This window comes from Bubalus bubalis, chromosome 9 (genome assembly GCF_019923935.1).
Source record: "Bubalus bubalis isolate 160015118507 breed Murrah chromosome 9, NDDB_SH_1, whole genome shotgun sequence".
Classification (NCBI taxonomy): Eukaryota; Metazoa; Chordata; class Mammalia; order Artiodactyla; family Bovidae; genus Bubalus; species Bubalus bubalis.
Window position 1 is genome coordinate 66,549,821 of NC_059165.1, and position 13,984 is coordinate 66,563,804.

At 36.3% G+C, this 13,984-nt stretch overlaps 1 protein-coding gene across 4 annotated transcripts in view; it reads left to right on the forward strand.

Moving 5' to 3' along the window:
* AFF4 (AF4/FMR2 family member 4) overlaps window positions 1–13,984 on the forward strand; it is an 85,588-nt gene that overhangs the window by 27,080 nt on the left and 44,524 nt on the right. For 2 of the 4 annotated variants that reach the window (XM_025292704.3, XM_006050558.3), the window contains exons 2-5: window positions 2,999–3,125; window positions 6,280–7,074; window positions 8,598–8,642; window positions 12,912–12,998. In XM_025292704.3, the coding sequence (XP_025148489.1) occupies window positions 3,003–3,125; window positions 6,280–7,074; window positions 8,598–8,642; window positions 12,912–12,998 (1,050 nt within the window). In that variant the 5' untranslated portion in view covers window positions 2,999–3,002. Of the gene's footprint in view, window positions 1–2,200; window positions 2,293–2,998; window positions 3,126–6,279; window positions 7,075–8,597; window positions 8,643–12,911; window positions 12,999–13,984 lie in introns of all 4 variants that reach the window. The other 2 variants (XM_025292706.2, XM_025292705.3) reach the window with 2 other exon arrangements.

The window sequence follows — 13,984 nt, forward strand, 5'->3', positions numbered from 1 at the left end:
AGTTATAAGGATAAGTGCTAGGGAGGTGCTGGACAATACAATTTAATAAAATTAACAGTGCTGTATGTTTTACTTAAAAGTTGAGAATCAGTCATTGAGTTCTCATCAAAAATGATGTTTTTCTATTTCTTTAATTTTGCATCTGTATAAGATTATGAATGTTCACTAAACTTACTGTGATGATGACTTTATGACACATATCAAACCATTATGCTGTTAACTTTTCAAGTGCTGTGTATTATATCTCAGTAAATTAACTAGAAGAAAAAATTTGTAATTGGTATATCAACTTTAAGTACTGGATAGGTACTTAAACAATTTACCTTAAGTAATTAAAAATTTTAGAAGAAGAACCTTCTTTCTGCTTGCTAATTTTCTTTTAGAAATTATTTTATCTAGTAGAATGGTTGTGATATAGCAGTTTGTTATTTTTTACTGAATTCTGTTTCAGTATAGTAGTTGCAAATATAGGAGGAATATAGTTTTGGCTGTACAACAGAGATATACTTCAAATTGAGTCATTTGAATTTCATATTAATTTTAGGTCAGCTCAAGTGGAATTATTGGAATTCTGCTTTGGGGAAAACTTTATTTTAGGCAGAGATACTGATATTGAAAGACACAGAAGGAAAAAAATAGAACTAGTGTATTAGATGTGAAAATAAGTCAAATCAGAAAAAACCTAGAGAATAAGAACTGAAACTGGGATATTAGTTCTTATTAGCAATCATTTAATTTCATCATGAGCTTCTTGGCAGTTTTGTTAAAAGAGGAAATATTCAGTGTGATGACTTTTACTGTTTAAGAAAACAAAGTTTTTTTATTATTGAATTATAGGAGGAATTTTATTGTGGGAATCATCCATTTTTGCAGTAAATGTTCACATGTTTCTTGCATGATTATGTTAGTGCTGTTGAATACACAAAATTAAATCATAATTTAAATAAGGCACGTCTGTTGTTTTCTGATTGTTCAAGAATTTGGGGGTGGGGACTGCTCTGGGTCTCCATTGTGTTGAGCGGGCTTTCTCTAGTGGTACACAGGCTTCTTGTGGTGGGTGAGATTCTCTAGTTGGGGCACATGGGCTTAGTTGCCCTGCTGTATGGGATCTTAGTTCCCCAACCAGGGATTGAACCCGCTCCCCTTGCAGTGGAAGGTTAGAGTCTTAACCACTGGATCACTGGAGAAGTCACTGAGCTTTCAAGAATTAAACTTAGGAAATTAGAGGAAATTGGTAGTTAATGCATATATGGACACAAGTTCATGTGTTGTGGCACTATAGCTCTAGAGGTCTATTTGAAGTTTGATTGTTAGTGATACACAGTTATTAGTTGGCACAAGTGTGCTAGGGGATAATAAATGTTCTTTCATTTTAATTTCTGAATACCAAAGTGTAGATGTTTTACGGTGTTTATTAAAGAAAGAATCAAATATTTTTTGTGGTTCTGATGGGAGACCAAAGAAAGCACACACTATTCCCATAACCTCAAAATAGTTTATATTCTTTTCTAAGTTTATTAGAAACTTGTACATAAAAGAAGGAACTTGAATATACATTTGGATACCTGGAACACATTTTTAAACACTAAGTTGCTCTATTTGAATGACAGTAAATTGCAAATCAGAAGTTTTATATTTTAATGTTTATTTGTGCTTACAAAAGTCCTCAAGAATTGGTTTTGCTGTCCATTCTCATTTTACAATTATAGTTTCTACCAGTCTTGATTGACTTTAATTTTCTGATTTAATTTGATTTCTGAATCTTATCATAAGGCTGGAAATACTCCACTGTGTAACCTGGTCTTTCTGTCTGGCCTCCAGCAGAACTTTCAAAGCAAAACAAAGCATAACTAGGACAGATGATTAAATGTCTCCAGGGAAGAGTGTGTTGCAGAGTCCCTGATAATCCCTTGTCCCAGGATTAGACAACAGTTTTCATTGTTATCTATTAACCAAAAATCCCTCTGATATAAACTATTTTCCTTGGTTTCTTCTTAGTGAAAACAGAGCATACTGTCATGATTATAGAAATGACACCCTCATTTAACCCTTCTCCCAAAAGACTTTTTCTGTAAAATTTCAACTACTGTTACTAACCCAAGTTAATTGTAGATTCTGCTGCTGAAAGCCTCAGTTTTGGCATTTATTGAGGTGTTAATTGAAATATTAATGTATTTAGAGCAGAAATGTCATTTTTTAGGGAATCTAGAGCAACAGCAAAGCTGAGATCAAACTGCCATAAGGATGGACACCAAGGAAGCTGTGTTTGGGACAAAAAGAAATCAAGAGAAGGTAGATGGAAAGTAGAGAAAAGCATCGGACCCTGGGGGGAGGGGGTGGTAGGTAGGAGTGGGTTGTATGCTTCTAATGACAAAGAATAGTTAGATTTCTGAAGAAGAAGCCACAGAAGGCTTATAGGAAATAACTAAGAATTATGGGTTTAAGTACTACTTTCACTCTGAATACGTAAGTTTTAGCTGACTTTTAGCTAGCAGAAAACTTAAAAAATTGATAAGCCTAAGTGTTTAAATGGGGTGGATCCTAACTAATATCCTGGGCCAGTGTTTCCTATCTGGATAGTTGTGGGAAGACACTGTCGGTTTTTAGTAGATAACGTGAACGTGAAGTTGCTCAGTCGTGTCCGACTCTTTGTGACCCCATGGACTGTAGCCTACCAGGCTCCTCCGCCCATGGGATTTTCCAGGCCAGAATACTGGAGTGGGTTGCCATTTCCTTCTCCAGGAGATCTTCCTGACCCAGGGATTGAACCCAGGTCTCCCGCATTATAGGCAAATGCTTTACTGTCTGAGCCACCAGGGAAGTCCTCTTATTTAGTAGATAATAACCATTGCCAAAACCCAACTTCAGTACTAATGCGTGTTATCACTTGAAAGTTAAAAGGGAATATCCGATTGGAGCGTTAAACTGACAAAATGAGTACAGAACATTTAATTTTTCCTTTTTTTGTGTGATGTAAAGGTTGTGTTTCTCTTCATAGCAACATGAACCGTGAAGACCGGAATGTGCTGCGTATGAAAGAACGGGAAAGGCGGAATCAGGAAATTCAGCAGGGCGACGACGCCTTCCCACCTAGCTCTCCTCTCTTTGCTGAGCCATACAAAGTTGTAAGTTGTCCTTTGAATGTTTTTTCCCCTATAATGTAACATATTTTGCTTTTAAAATGTTTAAACTTGAGTTTTTATATTAGGAAGAGTTACTATGTTATGCCCTTTAACATTTTTCCTTTCCTCATAATAGAATGTACTTCTTTGGTATAAATTTTTCATCGCTATATAACATATGTACAGAAAAGTACACAAAGTAAGTGTTATAGGTGAAAGAATTTTCATTCACCATATGAGCAACCTCACATAATTAATACCCAAATCAAGAAATATAACATCACTAGTGCCCTAAAATCATCCTTAAAATCCTTCACCCCACCACCATCCCATCTCTGTCCTCTAACTCCTTAAGTATGGGTTAGCTCAAACATTCCTATCTTTATTCCTAACTCTACCACTAGCCCTTGGCAGGCATTTTACCTTTCTGTGCCTTGAACTAAATTAAAAGTTTCTTTATCAATACACATCATCTGCTGTTTCCTTGGATGTTTGGATATAACATGAGTCAAAGAGAAATATTTCATAAATTCTTTTGTTTTTCCCTTTTTCTTGCCATTTGCTTACCAGTTTATCAAGTTTTAGTATATTTGAATAAAAGTATTTTCATTATCAGTCTGGTTCTTTTCCTGTTGTCATATACTAGATTCTCTGATTTCCTTTTTATATGTGTAATGCTTAATTAACAATGTCAAATTTAGATTAAAGCATAATGTCAGAGGTGTTCAATAAGTTGAACTAATTGCCTTTTTTAAAAAACCATTGTTATACTTGATTTGCATGTGTGCATGCTCAGTTGCTTCAGTAATGTCCAATTCTTTGTGACCCTATGGACTATAGCCCTCTAGGCTCCTCTGTCCATAGAATTTTCCTGGCAAGAATACTGGAGTGGGTTGCCATGCCTTCCTCCAGGGGATCTTCCAGACCCAGGGATCCAACCCAAACTGAACCTGATGATTTTAATGTAACTGTAGTGGCCACAAATGTTTCTCTCATATTTGATTTGGCTTTGGATTTCATTGGAAGTAAGCTTTCCTGATGGCTTGCTGCTGCTGCTGCTAAGTCACTTCAGTCGTGTCCGACTCTGTGTGACCCCATAGATGGCAGCCCACCAGGCTCCCCCATCCCCGGGATTCTCCAGGCAAGAACACTGGAGTGGGGTGCCATCTCCTTCTCCAATGCATGAAAGTGAAAAGTGAAAGTGAAGTCCCTCAGTCGTGCCCGACTGCTCGACTCTCAGCAACCCCATGGACTGCAGCCTACCAGGCTCCTCAGTCCATGGGATTTTCCAGGCAAGAGTACTGGAGTGGGTTGCCCTTGCCTTCTCCTTCCTGATGGCTTAGTGGTAAAGAATCTGCCTGCAGTGCAGCAGATGCAGGTTTGGTCCCTGGGTCAGGAAGATCCCCTGGAGAAGAGAATGGCTATCCACTCCAGTACCCACTCCAGGAAAATTCCATGGACAGAGGAGTTTGACAGGCTACGGTCCATGGAGTTACAAACAAAGAGTTGGACTCAATTGAGTGACTAACACATTCATACTTTCTAACACTTTCATTGGAAGTATTACTATAATTTAAAGGTTTATATTGTGTAGAATAGCTATAATAGTATGTATTACAGCACCAGTGATCATTGTTGGCTTCATAGTATGATGTTGAAAGTGTGTTAGATTTTTTTCTCATGAAACACAAATTAACAGCATATCCTGGGTTTACTCTTACAACATTTGGTGTTTGTAGAAACCGTTTGTGAGATCTATAAGTAGCCGTTTATTCAGAGCTTTTAAGATTTGTCCAATGAAGGGCAGTTAGACTGACATCATTTATAACACAATACTTTGGAATTAAAGACATATTGAAAAGAACCGGAGTTTGGTCCAGAATCTTTGACTTATCCTGCTACTGCTAAGTCGCTTCAGTCGTGTCCGACTCGGTGTGACTCCATAGACGGCAGCCCACCAGGCTCCCCCGTCCCTGGGATTCTCCAGGCAAGAACACTGGAGTGGATCTCCATTTCCTTCTCCAGTGCATGAAAGTGAAAAGGGAAAGTGAAGTTGCTCAGTCGTGTCCTACTCTTCGCAGCCTCATGGACTGCAGCCTACCAGGCTCCTCTGTCCATGGGATTTTCCAGGCAAGAGTACTGGAGTGGGGTGCCATTGCCTTCTCCCTCTTTGACTCATACTACCATTTTATTTTGTAGTATGGTGTGTAGTATGTAAATATCCAATGAATAGGGTTTGATTTCTGACCTTGATATTGTCAATAAATTGCTATACATTAACCTCTAAGACTGATTTTCATATAATCTAAAGTCCTTACTGATTCATACCAACCTCAGAATAAATACTGGTGGTTCCGGGTCTTCTGTTTGTTTTTCAGTCTTGATTTCCTTTTTATGTAATCAGTCAACTTTCTTCTTTCACATATATGAATATGAAAGAGTCCTAAAGTTTGTAGACATTTTGGATCTTATTATTCAAAAATAATTTTTGAAACTCAGAGTATACACTTTTGACTTCAAAAGTTGGAGGACTTGATGGTCACAATTAATAGCCAAAATTTAAAAATTTATCACTGGATTTTCCATGCTTAATTTATTGTTGACTTTTATTAACTTGATGTGTTCCAATAACAGAAGGAATTATTAATTAAAAAAAGATAATTAAGTATATATAGCTTGTTTCATTCACCTTTTTACTTCTGCTTCTAACTGTAACATTGAATGTAAGGAATATGTTGTTTTCCTTGACTGCCAAAAGTATGAGTATTGGCTAATCTGCTGATTTGGAACTTAATTACATAAAGGCATAATTACTTTTCCTGTTCTTCAAAATATTTTTACTACTGTTCTAGTATATTTATTAGTGAAATTTGGATTTTTAAAAGATCTCCTGTAGTCTATTGTATATATATTTCTCAGTGTCCTCTAGAATATTATTGTTTTAACATGAAGGTTTTTCACTTACAGTGAATTTTCTTTTTCACCATAAAAAAATATGTATTTGGAGTTTGCTTTGAGATCTTAACCTTAACATATGAGATGAGACCTCCTTTTGGAAAAGTCCCTTTCCATTTAAAGTTTGTGAAGTTAGTTTGGAAACATCTTTTATTTCTAGTTATGCTAATTTTATAGTTTTATTTTATTTTATTTTTTTTAGACTAGCAAAGAAGATAAGCTGTCAAGTCGTATTCAGAGTATGCTTGGAAACTACGATGAAATGAAGGATTTCATAGGAGACAGATCTATACCAAAGCTTGTTGCAATTCCCAAGCCTACAGTACCGCCGACAGCAGATGAAAAATCTAACCCAAATTTCTTTGAACAGAGACATGGGAGCTCTCATCAGAGTAGCAAATGGACTCCAGTAGGACCTGCACCCAGCACTTCTCAGTCTCAGAAAAGGTCCTCGGGCTTACAGAGTGGACACAGTAGCCAGCGGGCCAGTGCAGGTGCCAGTGGTGGCACTAATAGTAGTGGCCAGAGACATGACCGTGACTCATACAGCAGTGGTGGGAGCAGTAGCCGAAAAAAAGGCCAGCATGGATCAGAACACTCCAAATCACGCTCTTCCAGCCCTGGAAAACCCCAGGCTGTTTCTTCATTAAGCTCCAGTCATTCCAGGTCTCATGGGAATGATCACCATAGCAAAGAACATCAGCGTTCCAAATCACCTCGGGACCCTGATGCAAACTGGGATTCTCCTTCCCGTGTACCTTTTTCAAGTGGGCAGCACTCAAATCAGTCTTTCCCACCTTCATTGATGTCAAAGTCCAGCTCAATGCTACAGAAACCCACTGCCTATGTGCGGCCCATGGATGGACAGGAGTCCATGGAACCAAAGCTGTCCTCTGAACACTACAGCAGCCAGTCTCATGGCAACAGCATGACTGAACTGAAGCCCAGCAGTAAAGCACATCTCACCAAGCTGAAAATACCTTCCCAACCATTGGATGTAAGTCACACATGTAGAGCTTTTTAACATTGTAACTATATGAAGCAATTCACCCTAAAATTATGATTGAACTTGAAGTCTTTGTCTTAACAGTAAGGAATGTAAAAGTTTAAGGAAAAACTTGTGATTGACTCCGAAGTGAATCCATAGAGCTCTTAGACACTTCTCTTGAGCAGTAGGAAAAAGGCATTCATTGTTTTCAAATATTAAAATGACAAGTCAGTTATAGAACTATGCCATTCTCCCAAATCATCCCACCCTCTCCCTCTCCCACCGAGTCCAAAAGACTGTTCTATACATCTGTGTCTCTTTTGTTCTCTCCCATACAGGGTTATCATTAGTATACTGTATTGGTGCCTCCAATTAAAATAAATAAATTAAAAAAAAATTTTTTTTTAAGTTATAGAACTAAAACATGATCTCTCAATACCTTAGGTTTCCTCATTTTGATTTTATAGGATAATACATTTTGTTTCTTTTGTTTTAAAAAAATTACTTCTCATTACAATACTCATCAATAAGATGTGGGCATGGTTCATTGTGGTAAATGTTGAGACTCTTTTGGTTGCATGGAGATGGTAATGTTTTATGATTTGGATGCCATGATCCTTTTCTCTGGGTACACTTAAAGGTTTGCGGCGACTGCTCCAGGGATAGCGGTGGGTTGAAATTTAAGGTATTTAGAACTATGTACCAAAACATTATATTCAGAATAATGAGCATTCTTTGTGAAATAGCTGAAATTTTATCCTTTAATCTAGTTTTTGCAATAAAATTTTTAAGCCATATCAGTAGCTGAAAATTACAGATCATAGCTTAAAACAGTGGAGGAAGGGATAAGGGATAGGTAAAATGATGTTTTGAGGACATTTAAAAATCTTTCTTGTGGCCTTGGGAAATGCATTGTTCCTGGCATTTGTCATCTAATTACTCCTCTCAAGAGAACAGTAAAGTGGTGATTTGTTCTTTCTTTACACATTATAATGTGATCCTTAGAGCTAGACTTCACCATAACTCAATTGTTGTTTGTGCTTCAGAATAAACTTAACTTTCATGATTTAAGAAATATTATATAAAATGTCCATTGTGTTCCAGACAGCTAATCTTTCAATAATACTGGTTTTACTCTGTTAGTTTATGTGAAATGATGATCTCAGTATCATAGTATATTTTATATATAAATTGACTTAAATTTTGACATCTTGTTCAGCTGAAAAAAACTACATTTTAAAAGTTAATTTCTAATCCAAGTATAAGCAAGATAAGATTTCTTGGAAAACTTTTTTTTAAATTTCCAATCATGTACAGTTTGGTGATTAAAATTTTTTAGTGCTTGAAATTATGTAGTTAAGGAAATTAGTCCAAAGATTCTAATTAGTGTTCTGGCTTTGAGTAGTGGGATACCAAATATATCTTTAATGTTAGTTTTATTTCTAATAATGTTAAATCTATACAACAAATGATAAAAACTTAATAAGAAATGACTTCAGACCTAATATGTGTTTCTTTTCCTCTTTTTTTAGGCATCTGCTTCTGGGGATGTGAGTTGTGTGGATGAAATTCTTAAAGTAAGTTTTTGGTTTTTTTTTTAAATAGTTTGTCTCTTTAATTATGATGCTCTGCTACCCTCTTCTTCTCCTCCTCCCTGTATGTCACAAAGTATCTGAAGCTGCAGCAGACTGATTACATGTATAACCTGATTGTGTCCATCAAAAATAACTGACTCTTTTCTGTTTATATTCATACTTAAGTTCTGAACTACTTGGTTTGTTTACTCTTTGCCCTCAAAAAGCTGGGGGTTTTGTTTGTAAGTAAAAACAAATTCTGGTCTTAACAGTTTGCTTTGAAAAGAGGAAGAAGCCAAATATAACTATACCTTCTTAGGTTTATCAGTTAATAATTTGAAATGCTTAAAAATCTCAGTAGTTATCAAACCATTGTGTTGAAAATAGCTTGCTTTGTAGTTCATCTGTATATACTGGTCAGATATATGTAAAAAGTCTTCTCTGAATACTATACATTTTGAGTGTTTAATGGAATATGTTTAAACTTGACACATGACTAAAGAGTACATTCTTCTGTTGGGAAAAGAAAATGTTGTCTGTTAGAAAAAGAACCTGTTTTTGCCTCAATAGACAAAAACCATCAGTCACATATTAATTGTACTTTTTGTGTACACCTGAATTTTTGTGTCTGTACTTGTATTTCACTGTATGTACTTTTTAAAAATTTTTATTTATTTATTGACGGCGCTGGGTCTTTGTTGCTTTGCACAGGCTTTCTGTAGTTGTGGCGAGTGGACGCTACCCTTTGGTTTGGTGCATGGGCTTCTCGTTGCAGAGCACAGGTTCTAGGGCGCGTGGGCTTCAGCAGTTGCAGCTCTAGAGCAGGCTCAGTAGTTGGGCTTAGTTGCTGCGAGGTATCTGGGACCTTCTCAGATCAGAATTAAACCTATGTCCCCTGCATTTTGGCAGGCAGACTCTTATCCACGGCACCACCAGGGAAGTCCCCTTCACTGTGTATATTTTTGAAAGACTGCTTGCATTGGCTGCTGCCACTTATTTTCTCCTTTTCTTTTGTTGTTTTTCAGCCACTAAGTTGTGTTCAACTCTTTGAGACCCCATGGACTGCAGCACACCAGGCTTCCCTGTCCTTCCTTTAGCCTACTAAAATCTCTTTTACCTCCGCCATTCTCCTGAACTTGTACCTCCAAGGTCATTACCTCCCATGCCATTAGAGGCTTCATTTGAGTTCTCTACTATTGCTGCTGTTTTAAAGAATTTTTATTTTTTCCTTCTGGAAACACCATTTTTTTCTTCCTTGACTGTTACGTTGTTTTTATTTTCTACACACCTTTTCTTGTCTGGCATTCTCAACATTCCAAAGTTGCCCTTTGGGAAAGCTTGTGTCCTCTCTTATCTCTTCAACTTGAGTTCATTTTTTAAGCCAGTGCTCCTCTCTTCTTTTTCTTTGATGAAAATTTCCTCCATCCTTTGGACTTCAGCTGTTAGACAGCTATTCAATCTTTCTCTCCTGTCTTGGCCTCCTTTGGGTTTTGGTTTTTGTCTCTTCATTGCTTCTTAGGTGGGTCTCTGTTTGGGTTTCTCCCTGCCTCTTCAGATATGTCTGAAGCCATATTTATCAGACTTAACTTCTGTTAGTAGTATCATTGTTCTTCCTGGCTAATTGTAGAATCCCAATTATCTTTCACTTTTTTCTCTCATGTTTTTTTTAACCACAAAACTACATGCAAGACTTTGAAAATTTCTTGAAAATGTTTGTTCCTTTGTCTCCATTTCTGCCACTTTGAGCTTTAGTAATTGTAATATACATTCCTCACTCTGACTTTCTGTCTGGAGTCTCCCTGCTCATCTGTCTTCTGTATTGCTGTCATATTCTTTGCTTTAATCCTTTGTCTTCATAATTTCCTTCTAAGAAGTTTTCAGGCTCTCTAAGGCCCCTAAAAAGAATAGTGTGCAAATTTAACATTTTAAATGTTAGTCTGTATACAGGCCAGTTTCGGCCTCTCCCACTACAGATTGACCACTTTTCCCAAACTGATTTCCCTAAGCCATACCCTTTCGTATTCTTTCATCTCTGTAAACTTTCATAGAATGTGTTTCTCCTTCCTCTTCAGTTATATACAGATTCTGTTTTTTCTTAGAATCCCACTGAAATCCTTTTCCCCCCTGAATCAGGTCATCAGACCACAATGATGACTCTTTGCTTTCATTTTTCAGTTGCCATGTTCGTAAAAAGTCTAAGGGAACATATATCTTTACTCTTAAATCCTCAGAAATGTATGGCACGTTAATACCTGAAAGAAATCTTAAGATTTTCTTGTATTTAATTATTTCTATGATACTACTGACCATTTATTATATTGAGTGAAAGTCGCTCAGTCATGTCCGACTCTTTGCTACCCCATGGACTATACAGTCCATGGAATTCTCCAGGCCAGAATACTAGAGTGGGTAGCCTTTCCCTTCTCCAGGGGGTCTTCCTAACCCAGGGATCAAACCCATGTCTCCCGCACTGCAGGCAGATTCTTTACCAGCTGAGCCATGAGGGAAGCCATTTATTATATATTTTATGTACATATATATATATGACTTGGCACATGGCCTTGGGTGTAATAGATGCTCAGTCATTTGACAGTAGGGAGTTAAATAGATTTTTTATTGAGAGGATTTTGGTGTTTAAGGTGTAAAATGCCAACAATGAAAGCCTGGGGCATATAAGTTTCTGTTTCTTTTCCCTCCCTATGTGCAGCATAGAAGGAAGCACAGGTTCACATTGCCTTTGTGTTTTCTTCATAACTTGTAGTCATATTTTTTCTGGGAACCTCATCATAAACTTAAAGGAAATAAAAAGGTTTTTTTAGTCTTAAAGTAATATATTTATTGTAAGAAATGATTTATTAATTCAGAGCTTACTGTGGACCTACTGTGTGTCAAGCACCAGGGATATTGTGGTGATAATAGTGTTAGTGTTGCACCCTTTGAGCTGGCATTTTCAAGCACAATGTAGGAAATAATCAACTATATACAATTACTTCAGAAAGTGAAATACTATTAAAAACATAAAGCATTGTAAGAGGATAAAGAGCAAGCTGAGTGCAGGTGACTATTTCAAGAGATTCAAGTGGTAGAAGCTGTATCAAGTGTTCTCTTCTCTTCTTCCTTCAGTCATTCTGTTGTCCAAAGGTTAATTATCTCTGAGAGATTTTTCCATAAATAAACATTTATGAGGACATACACTGATTTGTATTTGTCATTTAACAGTGGTCATTTCAGAAGGTAATTTTCTCATTTTTCTGTTTGCTTGGTGTTTCATTGTATGAGTGTCTGGTAATTTAATTAATCCTGTGTTGTTGATGTTTAGGTTGTTTTCATTTTTTTAGTGTGAATCCCTTAAACATGTATCTTTACATAACTGTGTGGGTATAGCTATAGGATAAATTCCTAAAGGTTATACCACCTTTAATTCATTGTATTTTCTCAATCTACTTGACGGCTGGCTTTGAACTATGTGCCAGAGATAAAATACTTCTTCCTTATTCTGGGTCTGATACCTCTCTGTTTCCTGCATCTCTAACATATACATTGTGATTGTATCCAAACTTCCGCTTGGACATATTTGGCATATGATTAGACAGAAGGCATTGAATGAAATCAGACATGTTGTCTTACTTGTCTGTCTTCCTCTATGTGTGCATTTGATACCTTTCTTCTGATTTTCTCCACTTGACCAAAATTTCGGATCAGTGAGTGGACTCTGTAGAGAGACTACCCAGGATCAAATTCTGTGTCCTTTACTAACTAAGTATATGACTTTGAGTAAATAGCTTAATCTCTGTGCTTCAGTTTTATCCTACATAGAGTCAGGATAATAATGGTATCTACCTCATAATGTCATTATGACTACTAGCTGAGTAACAGAGGTAAAATAGCACAGTATCTGGCCCATTAAAGGTACACAGTAAAAGCTGGCTTCTTTTCTTATTGTTATCCCCCTTTCCCACTCCCATAATAAGCTCTTCCTTAATAGCATTTTACTATGTGCCCTGTATTTGGTTACAGGCTGATTTCTATAACTATTCACAGGCCTTATCACCTTAACTCTAACCTCTTTGAAGTCAGAGTGTAAACTGTCTTCCTGTTAACCTACCCCATAGTGCCTTGCGCACATTGTGCTTAATTAATATTATTAATTAAATATGTACACCTTCGGAGGAGCAGTCACAAAACCAGCATTTATAATACAGATCTGGTTTTTAGCTGTGTAATTTTTATCCTTGACCTGCTTGAAAACAAACTGTAATAATTACATTTCAGGAGATGACGCATTCATGGCCTCCCCCTCTAACGGCTATTCATACACCATGCAAAACAGAACCTTCCAAATTTCCTTTTCCAACTAAGGTAAGTAAATAAAATGTGTCTTTATACTGTAAGAAAACTCTAAATGGCTTGACTAAAATCATGTGAATTCAGAATTATCTTGCCATTCCCATTTTAGTGGGAGATAGATAACAAATAAGTGAATGAATAGGTAACTTCAGATAGTGATAATTACTATGAAGAAAATAAAACTAGACCTTAGAATTGAGATTGACTTAGATTGAGAGAAACTTGGAAAATCTTTGAAGGCAACTTGTGATAGAGACCTAGAGGTCATCACTGTTTGTTGTGAACTATTGTGATATTCTTGGCCTCACAGATGGTGAGGGTTTCCCAAACTGTTTGAATGAGGAACTCGTTTCCAGAGGATGCAACAACTGTACTTACAGCCTGTGGTAACAGTTCTTCAGACAATAATTCCAGACTCATCTAAAATCAACAGATTTGTTTTTTTAAACATTAATTTATACTTATGACCAATAATGTAAGAAGGACCCCTAATAATAGCCTTCTCCATATTTTGCCTCCTCCGTCTTACCAGAGCTACTTCATGCATACGTTTACAAGTCTTTTCAAATGCATTTATATGTACATATAATGGAATCATTACATATAAACATTTTCTCGTTTAATTTCTGTATAGATATATTATTCTGTATTTTTAATCAGTCAGCAATAGATCTTAGATACTTTCTCATGTTATTATATATAATATATTACATATAGAGGTATTCAGTTCTTTTAATTGCATCCATTTTATATCTTAATTTAAATTTATTTAGCCATTTCCCTTTGATATTTATCTTGTTGCCAAGTTTTCATTTCTATAAACATTGCTATAGTGGATAGCTTTTATTCATGCCTTCTTGTGTGCATATGAGTTTCTTTTGTGTAAAAAGCAAGATATAAGATTGTTGAATATTGAGAGTATATAGTTAGTATATACTCTCAAATTCCCTCTGTGGTAATTGTGCTAGTCAATACCTGCACTTGTATTTCCTTTTATT